This window comes from Giraffa tippelskirchi, chromosome 1 (genome assembly GCF_054371585.1).
Source record: "Giraffa tippelskirchi isolate mGirTip1 chromosome 1, T2T-mGirTip1v1.2.pri, whole genome shotgun sequence".
NCBI classification, from domain to species: Eukaryota; Metazoa; Chordata; class Mammalia; order Artiodactyla; family Giraffidae; genus Giraffa; species Giraffa tippelskirchi.
In genome coordinates this window covers 223955683-223974725 of record NC_137275.1, presented here as the reverse complement: position 1 = coordinate 223974725, position 19043 = coordinate 223955683, and the positions used below count along the sequence as shown (strand labels likewise).

The window sequence follows — 19043 nt, the reverse complement described above, 5'->3', positions numbered from 1 at the left end:
TTTCAAGAAGTGCCTTTAAAGAATGTTTTCCACTTAGGGGAAAAAAATGCCACACGAAGAATATTCCCCCTCTCAAAACAAAACACCCTGAGGTAAAAAGCATATATTAACATGTAATCTTGTTTAATAATTGTCCCCTATGAGATCCAATGGCACCCCACACCAGTACTCTTGCCTGGAAAATCCCATGGACAGGGGAGCCTGGTAGGCTGCAGTCCATGGGGTCGCTAAGAGTCGGACACGACTGAGCGACTTCGCTTTCACTTTCCACTTTCGTGCATTGGAGAAGGAAATGGCAACCCACTCCAGTGTTCTTGCCTGGAGAATCCCAGGGACGGGGGAGCCTGGTGGGCTGCCGTCTATGGGGTCGCACAGAGTCGGACACGACTGAAGCTACTTAGCAGTAGCAGCAGCATGAGATCCATTGGGCTTCCCTGGTAGCTCAGATGGTAAAGCATCTGCCTACAATGCGGGAGACCTGGGTTCAAGCCCTGGGTCCGGAAGATCCTCTGGAGAAGGAAATGGCAACCCACTCCAGTACTCTTGCCTGGAAAATCCCATGGACGGAGAAGCATGGTAGGCTACAGTCAATGGGGTTGCAAAGAGTCGGACACGACTGAGTGACGTCACTTTCTTTCTTTCTTTCTATGAGATCCATTGGGCGTCCCTGATAGCTCAGTTGGTAAAGAATCCAGCTGCAATGCAGGAGACCCCAGTTCAATTCCTGGGTCGGGAAGATCCACTGGAGAAAGGATAAGCTACCCACTCTACTATTCTTGGGTTTCCCTTGTGGCTCAGCTGGTAAAGAATCCACCTGCCATATGGGGGACCTGGGTTCAATACCTGGGTTGGGAAGATCCCCCGGAGAAGGGAAAGGCTATGCACTCTATCCTGGCCTGGAGAATTCCATGGACTGTATAGTCCATGGGATCACAAAGAGTCAGACACGACTGAGCGACTTTCACTTCACTTCAATCTCTGCTCCAGATAAGGAAGAGTCTTAACCCTTCCTTATGCTCACTACTAATCGTTTAAAATAATGTATAATTTCCTGTATTTGCCAGGTTATATGATGTCTTTTTCCCTTTGCTGGTACTGTTTCTTCTATCTATAACATCCTGGAAAATGTTTATTCATTCTTTGCAACCCCTTGATAAAAGAAGGTTGATAAGTCTTTAATATATTCCCCCGTTTAAGACCTCTCCTATTGCACATATTTTATTAAAAATACTTGTTATGTATGTCTTCCTTGGTAAACTGCAATCCTTGAAGCCAGGAGCATGTGTTCTTTCATCTCTAGTATCTGGCACAGTGCTGGCATACTGTAGGTACTCAGTAAATGGTGGTTTAAAACAAAAAGTACTTGACAGATGCAATAGTTGATCTGAACTTATTTGGGGAAGTATTATAAGAAATTTTGTATTCAGTGGGTAAGACAGTATGTATTATTTAATAGAGATGTCGGCATACACGATTCAGAGGGTCTGAGAAACTCTTGAAATTGTGGACACAATTAGGCAATGCTTACTTGGGAACATAAACAATTTGTATGTGCTTTTTTTTTTTCCTGGAAAAAAGGTCCATACTCTTACTCATAGTCTCTAGAGGATCTATGATCCCCAAAAGATTGATAGCTACTAGGATGGGGACTCCTTTCTATATTTCAGCCATAATCCCCTTGCCCACTGAACGTAAATCAGTACAGCCTTGATTCAAGGAATCCACTTCCAGAAATCCCTCATAAGAAAATGACCTAAAAAGCAGAAATTTTTGTGTGGAAAAAAAATCTTCCCAGAGTTGTATATAAAGTTAAAGTGGAGACAAACTTGAGATGTTCAACTGGAGACATGGCTTAGTGCATACACTGTTAAATTAACATTTGGTCATTAAGAATAAGGAAGAATGATTAAAAACAGAATTAAAGCAATGAAAAAATAGAATATTTTGAAAATGTGCATGCAATTCTACTCCTGGTATATAGTTTAGAGAAACGTACGTATGTGTATCAGGACCCACGTTTCAAACTCTTCATTGCAGCATCATTTGTTATAGCAAAATAACTGGAAACATCCCAGTTGCCTATCAGTAGAAGAATGGATTAATTGTGCCCTATCCATATACTTTGAAAAGAATTTTATACAGTGGTCAAAAATGACTGAATTACAGCTATCTAAATCAATATGGATGAATCTCAAGACGTAATGTCAAGCAAAAAAAAAGCTAGGCATAGAATACATACAGTATGATTTCTTATATATAATGACCAAAAATGGAAAATGTAACATGTTGTTTAGAAAGACATTATACAGGAAAACTAGATAAAAAAAAGGAATGATGAATACATTATGATAAAGATAATAATGATGGATATCATCAAATTATCTGTGCAATTTGAGGGTTGGGACTGTCTTCATTTTTCAATGCCATTGCCAAGCACAGTCCTGGCACCAGGAAGTGCTCAACAAAGGTTAGTGAACGAGTGAATGATGGAATCTGCTATACTGCAGTGTTTACACTGGTAAATACAATAAAGGCATGTAAGAACTGTAGTAAGAACTGCAAAGAAGGCTTTAAAGTAAAGAAAGTCTAAACCGGAAACCAAATAGACTGCGATTTGGGGCGGCGCACCAAGTCACTTGTAAACAGGGCTGTTTCTGCGTGACGCTGGGAACAAACAGCACAAAATTCCCTCCAGTGGAACGGTGCTGATTCAGCTCACTCCTCCAGCACACAGAGATCTTGCCCACAGACCGGACTGTGTATCCTCAAACACTGTGGCATCTGCTGACTGGGTAGGAAGCAAACTTAGTCTGATATATGGATGCTTTTGGTGTCCTCCCCTTTCTGCCTTTATTTTCAGAAGCTTGCAGAACCGAGAGGCTCTATCTCAGCTTTTTAATTCCCCCTAAATATTTCCTAAATGAGCCATTGTTATCTTTAATCACCATGGCCAGGGGATTATCCAGTTTCATCTGAAGAAGCTACTTCTGGCAAGAGATGAGATTCTTCAGACATTAATGATTGTTAAGATTCTGTTTTAATTGAGACAATAATTTGGGGGCAGTTAAGCAACTTGTATAGACTCCAATGAGCCATGAATCCCCAAAGGAATTGTCTGACATGGAGATGCGTTTATATTCCAGAGCAAGGATCAGAGTTTGGTTAACAGTTACATTTTGAATTTCCTCCAGTTAAAATGGAAAGGAAGCAGGTATATTAACAGGTATTGGTCCTGGATAAAGAATGAACTTCATTTACTTATAATTTGTACCTCACCTTTTTGTATTAAAAGACAGAGATCATGAAGCCACTGAATTAAGGATGACAGGACCAGTTTAGTATACCAAAGAGGAGGAGGAGGTACACTAAGGAAGTTAGGCTAAGACGACATTAGCAACTGACACCTAATTTAGCTTACTTTCCCAGCAACCAACGACATAGATGGCTTGCTGTTCAGTCGCTCGGTCATGTCCCACTCTTTGCGACCCCATGGACTGCAGCTCGCCAGGTTTCTCTGTCCTCCACTATCTCCCAGCGTTCAAATTCATGTCCATTGAGTCAGTGATGTTATCAACTGTCTCATTTCCTGCCACCCCTTTCTCCTTTTGCCTTCAGTCTTTCTCAGCATCAGGGTCCTTTCCAATGAGTTGGCTCTTCACATCGGGTGGCCAAAGTATTGGAGCTTCAGCTTCAGCAACAGTCCTTCCAATGAATATTCAGGGTTGATTTCCTTCTCTGTGTACCAACTCTCACATCTGTACATGACTACTGGGAAAACCATAGCTTTGACTATACAGATAGACTACTTAGCTATTACTAATGAATGGACACATCTTGGAACATCAACAGAAAAGCTCTTTAACAATACAAAGAGCATCAGCTTTGGAAGAAGAGAGGATTCCAGTGCAGGCTCCACACTGTAGTACCCTGGGCAAGCTAACAGAGGGCCCCTAGTCCAACTGTCCTTCCCTGTAGAAGAGTAATGATGCTGACCTCTTAGGGCCGCACTCAGGACACATCCTGTGGGAGGCACCCCAGCTCATGCCACGTCTATAATGAATGGTAGGTCCTGTCCTCTCTCCCTTTTATTTAGGAGGTCTTCAATTAAGGCATTACCCCCCAGAAAAGGCAGTGTTATTCTCTCTCCATTGAGTAGTACCAGGTGGCTTGTTCTCTGAACAGAAAGCCAACCCATAGCCCAGTATTGGAGGAAGACCACTCCTAGATTTTAGGTATCTTTGGAATGAAAGGACATGCTTCTCTGAGTTGAACTGCTGCTGTTTCTGTGCTGTGGTGGGTGACCTGGGACCGGGGCGGCATCCACAGGGGGCTGGAACAGGCAGCCTGGCATCTTGCAGCATTCCTGCGCGCTTCTACCGGGATTCAGGGAGTCGGGGTTGGCCTGCGGGAAAGGGATGGGAAGTGAGTACTGGGGAGTGAGGAGAGTTCAGGCTTAGAGTCTGCTCCGAACAGGCTGTGATCCGTGCTCTGATTTTACAGAGTGGACCAGGGCAGCCCATGGAGCCCACCAGTTCTCAATATTTCCATCGATACATCCAAGAGATTGAGTTAAATGGTTTCTGTGAGAGCCTTTTTCCTGTATTCTATTAGGCAGAGAAAAAAGTGTTTGGGACAAGGTCACTAGTTCTGATTAAGATTTATAATTCATTCTTTCACCAACATTTATTAAACACCTGTTATTTGCCATGCACTATAATAGATCTTTATAATCCCCTTTCTCTGGCCCGGGGATTGAGCCCAGGTCTCCTGCATTGCAGAGCTGTCAGACAAAAGAAGAAGAATCTAAATTGGAAAGGAAGAAGTAAAATTGTCACCATCTGCAGATGACATGATGTTTTACATAGAAAATTCTAAAGACACCACCAAAAACCTACTGGAGCTCATCAGCGAGTTCAGTAAAGTTGCAGGATAGAAAGTAAACATACAGAAATCCCTTGCACTTTCTACACAGTAACAGTGAACTGTCAGAGAAATTAAGAAAACAAGCCCATTTACAGTCACACCAAAAAGAGCAAAGTACCTTGGAATGAGTCTCCATATGGAGGAAAATACCTGTATTCAGAAAACTATAAGGCCCCCCTGGAGTAGGAAATGGCAGCCCACTCCAGTATTCTTGCCTGGAGAGTCCCAGGGACAGAGGAGCCTGGCGGGCTTCAGTCCATGGGGTCGCACAGAGTCGGACACGACTGAGCGACTTAGCACACGTGACAGACCTTAGGATATAGAATTAAAGTTCCCGTTTTCACGGAGGCCGGGCACAACGTGTACATACTACAATTCCGGGTACATGGAACTCTAGAAAAAGCAAATCTTTAATGCTGGAAAGCAGACCATGGTTTCCTACATAAGAAAACACACTTATGGTTGCCTTAAGGGAGAGAGAGGGGGGAGGGACAAATTAGGAGTATGGGATTAACACATTCCAACTAAAATACAGAAAACAGATAAGCAGCAAGGACCTACTGTATAGCAGGGGACTTGTACCCCATATCTTGTAACAACCATAAAGGGATATAATCTGAAAAACAAAACAAAAATGAATCACTATGTTGTACACCTGAAACGAACCCAATACTGTAAGTTGACTACACTTCAAAAAAAAGAAAAAAAATTTAAAGATTAAATTCTTCATTCCCATAACCACATTTCCAGGGTTCAACAGCCACACATGGCCAGTGGCTACTCCATCGGACAGTGCTAATTCAGAACATTTCCATCATCCTAGTTCTTTTGCAGAGCACTGTTCTATACCTTGGTTGTGGTGGTGGTTAGCTGGGTATATACATTTGCCAAAACATATCAGAATGTATACTTAAAGGGTGCATTTTACTGTATGTAAATTATATCTCAGTAAAATTGATTTAAAATAAAATCCGATTCTCAAGGAGCTCAGTCTAATTGAAGAGACAGGCAAGTTAGTGGATGATCATAGAGCTGTGTTAGTGCCATAAGTAAGAGCAGGGTACTCTGGAAGTTCAGAGGTGCAGCAACTATCGAGATGGTGGCCCAGAACCTTCTCTTAAACTATGGGTGGGGAAACTCTGGGAATTAGGCTGAGAAAGGGAAGGAAGGGGATTCTAGATTCTTCAGAAGCGCTAGCACACAGAATTCCTTTGGGAGAGTTAGGAAAAGACACCCCTTCCTTGGAATGGACTCAGCCTGGGAAGTGGAGCCCACAACCCGGCAGGCAGAGTCTGGACTGGACTTCAAGCCTCTGCCTGTCCTTGGCTGGGTGTCCTCCACAGCACGCCACCTGTGCAGTGACCTGGTGGCTTGCCAGACAGAGGGAAAGGCACATGCAGAGACAAAGGTCCTTTACATTCATTGCTTTGAGGAAACAGGTCCTACAGCCACTTCCTTGTGGTCCTCCTTCATGGGTGCTGGCCTGTTCTCATTAGGAATTCGCCACATTTAAGGGAGAAGAGACGCGTGCCACCCCATCCTGCAAATCGTGATCAAGACATAGAGATTCTTTCAATCTGAAAAATGTCCAGAAGACTGATTAGCTCAGTTATCCGTCTTTGCCTACAGCTGTTGCTGTTTTCCGTATTCACGTGTGCAGCTGGGAAGAATGCTTGGAAGCTCTCCCTGGAACCTCAGGACAGTTTTCTCAGAAGTCTTTGACTCTCTTATAGCCAGACTCTGGGGTTAGCTGCATTGGGGATCTGGCCATGGTACTGAGCATGATCAATTTGGGCAGGGAGATCTTGATGTGAGATGCCTTCTGTAAGTTTCACACACACACACACACACACACACACACACACACACACTTCAGGAGCACCAGCTTTTGGCAACTAGAAACCGTGAGGTCCAAGTTTCCTCCTCTGTGACTAACTTACCGTGTGACCTTGGAAAAATCAGTTCTTGTCTCTTGAGACTCAGTTTCCTTATTCATAAAGGACAGCAAACTTGTTAGAATTATGAGACAGCATCAAGGAAATTGGCATGGGCTTTGTAAACGGTGTTGCGTCAAATAGCGGTTTTACTTTATTTCTGCCACGTGCAGGTTCCTGCTCTGCTTTTGCAGGGTGTACATCTTGCTTATAAAACACCTTTATCCCTACCTCTCAGTCAGAACGACTCATCTATTCTCTCTGTGCCCCTAGAATCTTACTCTTATTATTCTTATACTAACGAAGTATCCAAGATGTTTTACTTTGGTTTATAATACTTACCTGCATTTTAACCAGCTTAGTGACTGCAGACATAACAGCAATTCAGTGAAAGGCACAATGGCATGGTTTTCAAAAGCCTGGGCTATAGAATAAAGTTTGGGTTCAGCTCCCAGCTCCACCGCTTAGCTACTGTGTGACCAGACGAATCCCTCTCCTTTCTGAGCCTCAGTCGTGTCAACGGAAAAACTGGACCATAATCAGTCCCTGTTTCATATGGTTACTGTGAGGATTGAGTGTAAAGTTTTAACATAGTGCCTGGCACAGACAAAGAGCTCAATGCATGGTAATTAACATTCATTCTTTATGGAATGTTGGAGCTGAGGGGAGCCTCAACGTTTAAATCTAATGCGTTGAATTTACAGATAAAAAAAGAAGCCCAGAGAGGTGCACTGGCAGATCTAAGGTCATATGATGCTGATATGTGTTACCCTTTGGAGCCCAATAATCTACATGCTATTCCCTTGATACTGAGTGTTTCTCACTCCTCTCCCCATCTGGAGAAAAAAAATCGACTTGAGTTAATTTGACAGACTGGCATTGAGCACGGTGCACAGCTTGGGGCCAGGCATTTGTCCTAGAGGATAGCACTGGCGCAGCAACCCAACATCCTATGGGGACGATGGTGGGCGCTCATCGGGAACTGGTCCAGGACTGCTGCTGGTGAGGGCTGGCTGGGAAGAGAGCTGTGAGCAAGGGGGCAGGTGATGGGCCAGGAATGCTGCTGACCTTGGGACCAGACAGACCTGGGTTTGAATCTTGGCACACTTATGTGTTCAAAGGGCGACCTGGTCAAATCTAGGACAATTTGTGTAACAAAAGAAATAACGATGGTAATATATTCTAACCACAAGATAAAACAAATATCCATGAGTCCACCCTGATTTAAATAAACAAACTGGATAAATGGGGGAGAAGAGAAAGCTCTTCCTCACAGTAGAACTCCAATGAATAAAGATAGAAAGGATGATGAAAACAGGACAGCATCAATTGGCAAAGCACGCTGTGACATTTTGGGTAAGAATTATCAATGGATACTAAAATAAGTGAGTGAAAATTTGATGAAAAATGGGATATTTACATAGTTTCAAATATCATCATGATTTTTATTAATTATAAAAAATATCAATTTTATCACGGAGAATCCTCGCAGATATCACCTTACCTGAGAAAACAGAGTTAACAGCAGCAACTGAAGAGACATATTAACATCATCTACCTCCTGGGCTTCCCAGGTGGTGTGGTAAAGAATCCATCTTTCCTGGTGCAGATGATAAAGAATCCATCTGCCAATGCAGAAGACGCAGGAAATGCAAGCTCAACCCTGGGTCAGGAAGACCCCCTGGAGAAGGAAATGGCAACCCACCACAGTATTTTTGCCGGGAAAATCCCACGGGCAGAGGAGCCTGATGGGCTACAGTCCATGGGGTCATAAAGAATCAGCCACAAACTGAGTGACTGAGAACGCACACACGCCTCCTGGTACCTGAGGAAGGCACAACATCACTTGTGTGGTACTTTTGCCAAAAGTGCACAACCTCAATTTTATCACGAGGAAACACCACATGAACCCAGATCACTGGGAAGAACTTTCCTGAAGTGTCAACATCATGAAAGACATGGACAGAGCAACATGGAATGCTGGATGGCTCCTGGGCCAAAAAAAGTGGCATTAATGGGAAAATTGATTAAATTTAAATAAAGTCTGTAGTGAATTGTATCATATCAATGTAATTTCTTATTTTTGACAATTGTGTTATGGTTATGTAAAATATTAGTATTTTAGGAAGCTGGGTGAAGGTTATACAAGGAAATCCCTGTACTCTTTTTGCAATTTTTTCTAAGATTGAAATTATTTCTAAATGAAAAGCTAAGAAAGAGAGAGAAAGGAAGAAAGTGTGGCTGTTGGCAAATCTCTTCCTTTCCCTTAGCCTTACTTTCCTAACCTGAAGCGTGAGACAGTCATCCTAATGTATGTCAGTGCTGTAAGGATAAATGAAACAGCACGGGGTAGCAGTGTGCATGTACTGATGCATAAAACCTTATTCTTGCTGCTAGTAATGGCGGCTCCTGTGTCTTGAGGGTTCTACTCTAATGAGAAACATCTGGCTGCAAGCGACTTCCTCCCAGCCATTCGATATGACCTTGCCCAAGGAAATAATAATGCCAGCTTTGTGGCTGGGTGGCTGTTGTCAAGGAGATGGCGCCAGATAGCCCATACAGCTGGTGGTAGTGACGTCACCTCCAGGCTTGGCAGAAAGAAAGGCCATGGTGAGACAGAGAGGGGGCAAAGGGCTTCGTCCCTGACCATGAAAACAGGAAAAACAACTTCCCAAATAGCCCATCTTTTGTGCAACTGATTCTATTTTCAGTTTCCAGGTTCACTAAAAGGTTTAGCACACAAGCCAGGAGTATGGCCATTTGCTGAACAGGCAGTAGATTCATCATAAGGAGAACCCCTCCCTGGCTCTTTCTTCTTTAGAGTTTCCAAAGTATCTAACATAACCGTGTGAGCTCAGCATGATCTCTCCCATTTTACACAAAGGAAAATCAAGGAGGAGCCAGGGAAAGAGACCCAGGTCCCAGCATAAGTTGGACGACCTCCCAGAGTCAAGATCCCGGCACCTAGACTTCTGGTCCTGAGTTGCCCACACCTAGATTCATCTCAGGGCCACCTGGAAGCAGGTGTAGAGTCTGGTGGACATATCCCTGAAATACTACCATCTACATGTAGACCTCTCCTCTTAATCCCAAATTCTAAAGTGGAGAGAAACAAATAGAGAGGGCTGGCTTCCTGAAACAATTAGAGTTTTCAGGAAGGTTCAGAGGGACCTGGGCTCAAATCCCAGCTTTACCACTTACCAGCAGGGAGACCTCAAGAAAGTTATTTTTATCTCTTTCAGCCTCAGTCTTCTCATCTGTAAGTGAAATGGGGATAACAGTAGCACCTATCCGAGGGTGGTTGTGAGTGTTAGATGCAATAGCGTTTGTGAGGTACCTAGCACAAGTGTCACATAAGAAGCGTCAAAATGTACACAACCTCTTCCTTCTTTCCCGTCTCAAGAGCTTTCATCTGCTGGATTGAAAGTTAGTCCCTTCATTTGGGAAGGAATGATTTGTAATTCAGCCCTCCACACCGGAACAGAGCTGGTTGTGCATTAGAAGCTTTGAAATCAACACAAAGAAATCTCCTCTAGATCTGTGAGGTTTTGAGACAGCCATCTAGTCCAATCCTCCCATTTTACAGCTGTAGGAACTGAGGCCCAGAAGAGGAGTGGTCTGCCGAAGATCACAGGGAGTCAGTGGCAGAATCACGGCAGGAATCCTGACGCCGCAGCTTCCCTGCTTTTGGACATACTCATCTTATTGAACTGTTGGTTCCAGGGAATCGAGGACTGCCCCTTCCCTGTGTGCCAGCTGGTTCCTGCCCACTCTTTTTCACGCGGTTATTTTATTGCTGATTCTGGGGGTGGTTGAAGATCTGGGGATGGAAGAGGGACAGGGGAAGTGATTTGTCGCCTTCACTAAAGGGGTGTGTGTGTGTGTGTGTGTGAGAGAGAGAGAGATTGGGGGTGGGGAGAGGGAGAGAGATGGGCTTACCGTTGACTAGGTAGTAAAGGAGTCTGAGGTCATCGTCACGTTGTCACAAAAACCTTGCACGATAAGATGCAAACTATTACATATAGAACGGATGAAACAGCAAGGTCGTACTGTAGAGCACCGGGAACTATTCAATATCCTGTGATAAACCACATGGAAAAGAATCTGAGAAAGAATATTACACACACACACACGCGCGCGCGCACGCACATTCAGTTGTGTCTACTCTTTGTGACTCCATGGACTGTAGCCCGCCAGGCTCCTCTGTCCCTGGGATTCTTTGGGCAAGAATACTGGAGTGGGCTGTCATGTCCTCCTCCAAGGGATCTTCCTGACCCAGGGATTGAACCGTGTCCCTTGTGTCTCCTGCATTGGCAGGTGGATTCTTGTCCACTGCACCATCAAGGAAGCCCATATATATACATACATATACATAAATATAAATGTAAAGATAAGTATATATATATATATATGGGCTTCCCTGGTAGCTCAGATGGTAAAGAATCCACCTGCAATGCAGGCAACCTGGATTCTATCCCTGGCTTGGGAAGATCCCTTGGAGAAGGGGACCTATACACACATACATATATATATTCAACTGAATCAGTTTGCTGTACAACAGAAACTAACACAGCATTGTAAATCAATGATACTTCAATAAAATAACTTGGAAGAAACCTTGCAGGATAATATTAGCCCCATTTTCCATACTGAGTGAACCATTCATCAACATACATATTTAAACCCCTGCTGGGTGGCAGGCATAGTGCTGGGTGTTGGAGATACAGCCCTGAACAATTCGGAACACAGTCTCTGCTCTCACAGAGCTTCCAGTCTAGTGCCGAAGACATTGAAAAAAATTACATACAGAAGTATGGAATTGCAAAATGTGGTAAGTGCCACAAAGGGGAAAAAAATACAGATTGCTAAGAATACAAGAAAGGGTTTGATGTAGATCCGAGCATCAAAGAGGCGTCTTTTGGAAAGAAGGAGGAAACCGAGGCTGAAGGAGCATGGGTGCATCTACCCAGTCACTCATCTCTTCGAGTTATTTTTATCCGCCTCTCTGAACTCTCCTGACGGTCTGCAGGTAAGAACACCGAGATGAGGAGAAGGTCGCTTTCACAGGTCAAGCTCTGCCAAAACGATCTAGTGATTGCTGTGTGCTTTAAAAAAGACGGCCGGGGTTAGCCGAGTTCGGATGTACTGATAGTCCGCAGGAGCCACGGATCTGTCCAGTCGACAGACTGTCGGTGCATGGAGTTAGGCGAGTCTTTCCTCTCATTTGGCCTCAGCATACTGATCCCAGGTGCATTATTCGAGCCCTACAGGTAATAAAAGTTCACTAGGTGAGAGGCTGGAGAGGGAGTGTCCCTGACCGCTAGGCTCACAGGGATGCGCTTATCTATTTCAAACCAAGTGTGCAAATTACTCGAGTTGGGATTATGTAGGCAGGATTTTTCTAAAGCGAGTCCCGCAACCGATGAACGGAGTTGCAGTTCAAGGCGGAAGCCTTTGGGATGCCCAGACTCTAAGGTTCGGAGTACACACTTGGTTAGGAGTTATGCGGATCCCAAGAGGTACGTGCTGAATTCCCATCTCCCGCTTAAATTAACGGCCCAAATCTGGTTCAGCCCTCAACAAAGATGGCGCCTGCGCCAGCCTCGGCCCGCCTGCCCTCACTAAAAGTGGCGGCCTACCGCTCTTTCCTTTGATCTTGCTGGTACAAGCGCAGACGCTCTGCCCTTAGTTAAGATGGCGTCCCGCCGGCGCTTCCCTGCCCGATCTTCTGGCCAGTCCGGTCGGCTTCACCGCGCGCGCTTCGGTGACCTCGCCTCGTTTCCGTAGGAAGAAGCGCCGGGAAAGATGGCGGCCGCTGCGGTTTGAATTCCAGCGGCGCCGCCGGAGCCCGAACAAGAGCTGGGTTGGAGGGGGCGGGGACCTGGGGAGCCGTGCGGGCCGCGATCCCGTGGGGGAAGCAGTGGCGCCGTCGCCAGACACCAGCGCCACCGCCTCCTCTGTGTCCGCGATGGACTCGGTGTTGGGAGAGGACGGGACCCTGCCCGGGACGCGGCGCGGCTGCAGGTGGGGCCCGGGCTCTGTGGCTTCGCGGTAACCGGGCCGGGGTCCCCGCGGGTGGGGGTTCGCTCCATCGAGACTCGAGGTTTGCCCCTGGGGGGTTGAGGGCCCCTGACGTGGGGAGTGTGTGAGATGCCGTTCTTCGGGGGCGATGTCTCTGGGGAGCCGCCCACTGATCGCCGAGTGTAGGTGGTGGAGGGTCCCGGCCTGCATCACCCCCGTGCCTCGTATTTCGGGACACACTTTGAAGAGGCGGTGAGGGACAGGTAAGGGGTTCTCTGAAAGAGAGAGATGGAACGTCTTGGAGTGCGCAGTTAGTGAGGGCTGCTGGAGGGGCGGGAACCTTGAGGGTAGTTGACGGCTCGTTGTGGTTTGGGGGTTTGCTTTCGTTGTTAGGAGTGTAGTTGGTCTGTCCAGACTTTGCTTATGGGTCACATAGTGGCCACCAAGACTCAGGCCATGGAGTGCTGTGGTTAAGAACCTTGGCTGGGGTTGAACAGAACTGATTCAAGCCCAGTTCTTTAAGTAACTAGCTGTATGACTTTGATAAAATGACTTAATCTACTTTCCTTTCTGTTAAATGGGGCTGGTAGTAATATCCACCCAACAGAGTTGGGGTGAGGATTAAAGGAGAAGATGCCCGCCCAGCAATTTGCTTGGCAGGTGTCGCGCCTGGCGTATTATCAGTGCTTTCCTGTCATCATCACCACCATCATCGTGGTCATCAACAACAGTAGTACACACTGGGGGATAAGGGCTGAATGAACCTGTCCCAGGAGGCACTTGGAGTCCACAATGCTGGTGGGTTGGGGGTCTCTCTTGGGAGGAAGGCCTGAAAAAGTCCTGCACTGCTGTAGAGTTGGGCCCCTTTGCTTGTCCTGGGCTCCTGGTTGGGGAGAGGGTAGAAGGACCCAGAGGAGATCCCAGAGAATTCGTGGCATTTATCCAGCTCTGCTAGGAACAGGCTGCCTCTTTTGGTCGACTGATCCTAACTGAAATGGTGACATGTTATTTGTTGTGTGCATATCTGGATGCTTTTAGAGTAAAATGGACACAATTAATATTTATTCCTGAGCAGCAGACATAAACAGGTTCTATCTTGGGCAAACCTGGACAAATGGTTACTCTGTTTATTGAGAGCCTAACAGAGAAACCATTTATACGGATGACAGAGGATGAGATGGTTGGATGGCATCATCGACTCAATGAGCATGTGTTTGAGCAAACTCTGGGAGATGGTGAAGGACAGGGAAGCCTGGCGTGCTGCAGTCCATAGGTCGCAAAGAGTTGAACATGACTTAGTGACTGAACGATTTTATCAGGCACAGAGTAAGGGCCTTTGAAGCTCCTGCTAGCTGAATCCTGAGGTAATTCGTCATGTTCCTTTCTCATCATCTTTCTGCCACTGCCTGGGTATATTGTGGGTTTCCCTGATAGCTCAGTTGGTAAATGGTATATATATAACCCCTCACCTGGATTGTCCTAGTTTCCTTCACACCTCTGATAGCCTTTTATACTACAGCTCAAAAGCTCATTTTAAAAATGCAAATCTGATCGTCACAGTCTGCTGCTTTATATGTTGAATGCTTTTCATTGCCATTAAGGTAAAGTCCGTTATTACTCAGGGCTTCCCAGGTGGCTCAGTGGCGAAGAATCTGCCGGCCAACGCAGGAGACTCAAGAGAGATGGGCTTGATCCCTGGGTGGGGAAGATCTCCTGGAGTAGGAAATGGCTAACCCACTCCAATATTCTTGCCTATGAAAATTCCATGGACAGAGGAGCCTGGAGGCCTGCAGTCCATGGGGTCGCAAAGAGTTGGGCACGTTACTCTCTCAGGCAGCTTTTCACATCTCAGTACCAGTTTTGGAACCTTGTTCAGTCACTCAGTTGTGTCCGACTCTTTGAGACCCCATGGACTGCGGCACACCAAGCTTCCCTGTCCTTCACCATCTCCTGGAGCTTGCTCAAACTCATGTCCATTGAGTCAGTGATGACATCCAGCCATCTCGTCCTCTGTTGTCCCCTTGTCCTCCTGCCTTCAGTCTTTCCCAGCATCAGGGTCTTTTCCAGTGAGTTGGCTCTTTGCATCAGGGGTCCAAAGTATTGGAGCTTCAGCCTAGTCCTAGCTGGGTTTCCATCCCAATTCTGACACTTAACAATCATGTGACCTTGGGCAAGTCACCCTCTGTGAGCCTCAGTTTTCATCATCTGTAAAATGGATGAGTCTAAAAGAGTTTAGCCCAATGTCTGACCCAGAGTAGCAACTCAACAAAACATCAAATATTTTCCTTGCCCTCCTCTCCCTGCCTTTGCTGGTAGCCCTGGTGCTGCATGCATTCCTGAGCTAATCTCTTACCTACTTCAGACTCGCCCTGGCTCCCCTCTGCCCTCAGGGTCAAGGTCTTTAATGTGGCTTCTTGTACTGGGGCCCCGTCCACCTCTCTGGGCTCCTGCCCTCCCTCTCCCTTCCCTGTCTCCTCTCCAGGCCGTCACCCTGCTGGCTGCCAAACGGTTATGAATGATCCGCCTTGTTCTTTCTACTGCTGGGCCTGGGTACTTGCTGTGCTTGCCGCCTGGACTGCCCTCTCTCCTCTGCTTTGCCTTATTATTTTTCAGGTCTCAGTTTAGATGTCCCTGCCAGGAATCCTTCACTGACATTCCCCTCTCCCAACCTGGGCCCTCTGTTCTCCTTCAGTCCCCTATGACTGATGCATTCACAGCCCTTATTGACTTCACTGAATTTTCTCTTTTTGACCACATCATGCGGGATCTTAGTTCACTGGCCAAAGATCAAACCCAAGTCCCCTGCCGTGGAAGCTCGGAGTCTTAACCACTGGACTGCCAGGGAAGTCCCATGGCTTCGCTGAATTTTATCGACTAATGTAGTCCAATCAGTATATAATTTGAGCCACGTATGTAATTTAAAATTTTCTAATAGCCACATTAAAAGCAAAAAGAAACTGCTGAAATTAATGTTAATAATGTTTTATTTAGCCTAATATTTCCATATATTATCATTCTAACTTGTAAACAAATAAATATTAATGAGATCTTTTGCTTTCTATCTGATCTTACTAAGTCTATGAAGTCCGGTATTTGTTTTACACTTACCGCCCTTCTCAGTTTAGAGGAACCACATTTCAGGTGCTCAGTTGGTCCATACACCGGCCACTGCAGGCACAACTGTTAGCTTGTCTGTCTCCCAGATTCGACTCTGACCTGCGTGAGAGCAGGGGCTGCACTGTGACCATCTTTGTAATGCGACTTTCTAACCTGGTATCTGGCTCGTGGTAGGGGCTCAGTACCTGTCTGTTAATTCACTGAATAAGCAATGGTCCGGTCAGGTGACAGTTTTATCCACTTTTTCCAGGTGAGGACACTGAGGTTCAGGGAGGTGAAGTGAGCACCCTGAGATCCCACCAAAAAGTACATGATCAGGCCAGGAGTTAAACTCCAGGCCTATGCACTCCAAAGCCTGGCTCTCAGCATCCTGCCTTCCAGCTGGTTCTCTGAGCCAGTTCTGAGAGGATTCTGGGAGGATTTTGTGGAGCTGCTGTGGGCTTGACCTGGCCCTCAAAGAGTCAGCTTCTCCATCAGGTGGTCAGAGTGGAGGAGAAAAATCCCTGAAACATGAGGACTGTTTTTATGCTGATATGAATACTCTTCTGCGTGGTAGTTTCCAGGCCCTGGTTTTAGAGACTAAACTGAAGTCCGATTTGTCCTCGGCCTTTTGAATGAGGTCAGTGTGTGTCGTCCTCTCCAAACTTGGTCACCTGTGGGTCCCCCAGGGCTCTGGCTCTGGGAGCTTTAGGCCCGGATCCTGGTCCCTGGGACCTCGGCCGACCGAAGGCCCTTCATTAGGTCCCGCCTGATGGTGTCGAAAGGACCTGGGCTTTGTACGCAGGACGCCTGTGTCAGAATCGTGCCTCAGTGGGGTACTAGCCGTGTTGCTGGAGTTTTTCACATAACTGTCCTAATCCTCACTTTCTCTTCAGTGACAGTTGCTGTTTTGTTGGGTGACTTTGTGGACGAAGCCAAGTTGTATGTTCTAAGCACCTAGAACCGATGGGGGAGTACGTTCAACGTTGGCTGGGTTTTGTTTAGCTATTAATGTGTTGTACCATTTTCTGGACAAAGTCCTCTGTACCCACTCCCCTGGGTTCATCCCTTTGTTTTCATGCCCAGGATTCTGCCTCTGTCTGTTTGTTTCCAAAGGCCTGGCCCAGGCCTGTTCATCTATGGGTTCCTCAAGCACATAGCCATTAAGTGCCTCCTGCCTGGTTAGGGGCAGACCAAAAAAAAATGTCTCCTATAAGTTTGCACACAGTTTGTACTTTCTCAGGCAAAGAATACCTTCGTGGATTTTGTAGAAGGAGATTGAGAAAGAGGATGGTGGAATGAAATTTCTGGTGAAGGCTTGAAAGCCTGATCCAAGGCCGACCTTGGACTAGAGGTACCCCTGGGCTGTGAGGTTTGAGGAGATGCTTCTGGTCGCCAGGGTTAGCTCAGCAAGGGCAGGGAGCGTGTCTGGCTTCTTCCCGACTGGATCGTTAGAAAGAACTATGTCTGGTACATAGTAGAGGCTCAACAGTTATTTGTTGAATGAATCAATTTTGTTCAGTCTCTATTTGAAAAGATAAATACCGTGAATATAGGCTCCATATTTAGTAGTGATATGGAGAAGGCAATGGCAGCCCACTCCAGTCCTCTTGCCTGGAAAATCCCATGGATGGAGGAGCCTGGTAGGCTACAGTCCACGGGGTCGCTAGGAGTCGGACATGACTGAGCGACTTCACTTTCCCTTTTCACTTTCATGCATTGGAGAAGGAAATGGCAACCCACTCCAGTGTTCTTGCCTGGAGACTCCCGGGGACGGGGGAGCCTGGTGGGCTGCCGTCTGTGGGGTCACACAGAGTCGGACACGATTGAAGTGACTCAGCAGCAGCAGCAGCAGCTGCTTTATAATCACTGCATGAAAAAGTGCACAACAGAGTGTAAATGGTACAAGCTTGTTGGAACACAGTTTGGCATTAAAAATGTGCCTTGTGTTTTTTTAACAGCTTTACTGAAATCTGATTTATATGCCATAAAGTTTACCCATTTGAAATATACTATTCAGTGTTTTTTTTTTTTCAGTGTATCTACAGAGTTGTGCAATCATCACCATAATCTTAATTTTAGAACATTTTCATCATCCAAAAAAACCCTGTGCCCATTAGCATTTACTTCCAGTCTTAGCTTGGGCTGCTGTGACAACAAACTGGGGGCTGGGTGACTTACTGACTCCCTGCGTGCGTGCTCAGTCCTGTCCAGCTCTTTGCACCCCATGGACCGTAGCCCGCCAGGCTCCTCTGTCCATGGGATTCTCCAGGCAAGAACACTGGAGCGGGTCGCCATTTTCTACGCCAGGGGATCTTCCCGACCCAGGGATTGAACCCACGTCTCCTGTGCCTCCTGCATTGGCAGACGGATTCTTTACCACTAGCACCGCCTTGGAAGCCCATTATCAAGAACAGAAATTGGCTTCTCGCAGTTGCTGCATCTGGAGGTCTGAGATCAGGGTGCCAGTGTGGTCAGTGTGATGACCTGCTTATCACTGTATCCTCACGTGGTGGAGAGCAGAGAGAGGAAGTAGGAGCTCTGGAAACGCTTAAAGGCACCAGTCCCATTCCTGAGGGCTCCACCGTCTCCAGCTCATCTGGTCTTAATCACCTCCCCAAGCACATCTGCTAATACCATCCCGCAGGTGGGTGCTGGGTTCTATCATACGAATTCCAGGGGACACGTTTCGTCTACGACACACTCCCCGTTTCCGCCCCTGCCCCCTTCCTGCACCCTAGGCAACCACAATCTACTTTTTGTCTATAGGTTTGCCTATTCTGGACATTTCATAAAAATGAGATATTACAATATGTGGACTTTTGTGAGATTCATCCGTGTTGTAGCCTGTATTAGTACTTCATTCCTTTCTATGACTGAGTGTTCTGTTATAAACATGTACCATTTTTTGTTTATTCATTCATTGGTTGATGATATCTAGGTTGTTTCTCCTTTTCTGGCTCTTTTGCTATAAACATTTATTTGTGTACAAGTTTTTGTGTGGACATAAATTTTCATTTCTCTGGGAGGAGGTTGCTGAGTCACGTGGTAACTCTGTATATTTAACAT

At 46.1% G+C, this 19043-nt stretch overlaps 1 protein-coding gene and 1 long non-coding RNA gene across 32 annotated transcripts in view; one reads left to right on the top strand and one right to left on the bottom strand.

Annotated features, from left to right (window-relative positions):
* Positions 1 to 3018: 3018 nt before the first annotated feature.
* LOC145520898 (uncharacterized) lies at positions 3019 to 12423 on the bottom strand. The gene is made up of 6 exons (XR_014064892.1): positions 11532 to 12423; positions 10797 to 10935; positions 10059 to 10114; positions 8362 to 8482; positions 5485 to 5539; positions 3019 to 4402 (listed from the first exon to the last, which is right to left on the bottom strand). It is a non-coding gene; the product is annotated as an uncharacterized LOC145520898 (long non-coding RNA).
* Positions 12424 to 12642: 219 nt separating this feature from the next.
* Positions 12643 to 19043, top strand: part of CDK5RAP2 (CDK5 regulatory subunit associated protein 2) — a 180182-nt gene continuing 173781 nt past the window's right edge. For 30 of the 31 annotated variants that reach the window (XM_081528276.1, XM_081528247.1, XM_081528278.1 and 27 more), the window contains exon 1: positions 12643 to 12881. In XM_081528276.1, coding sequence (XP_081384402.1) covers positions 12826 to 12881 — 56 coding nt within the window. In that variant the 5' untranslated portion in view covers positions 12643 to 12825. The remainder of the gene's footprint in view (positions 12882 to 19043) is intronic. The other variant, XM_081528368.1, reaches the window with a different exon arrangement.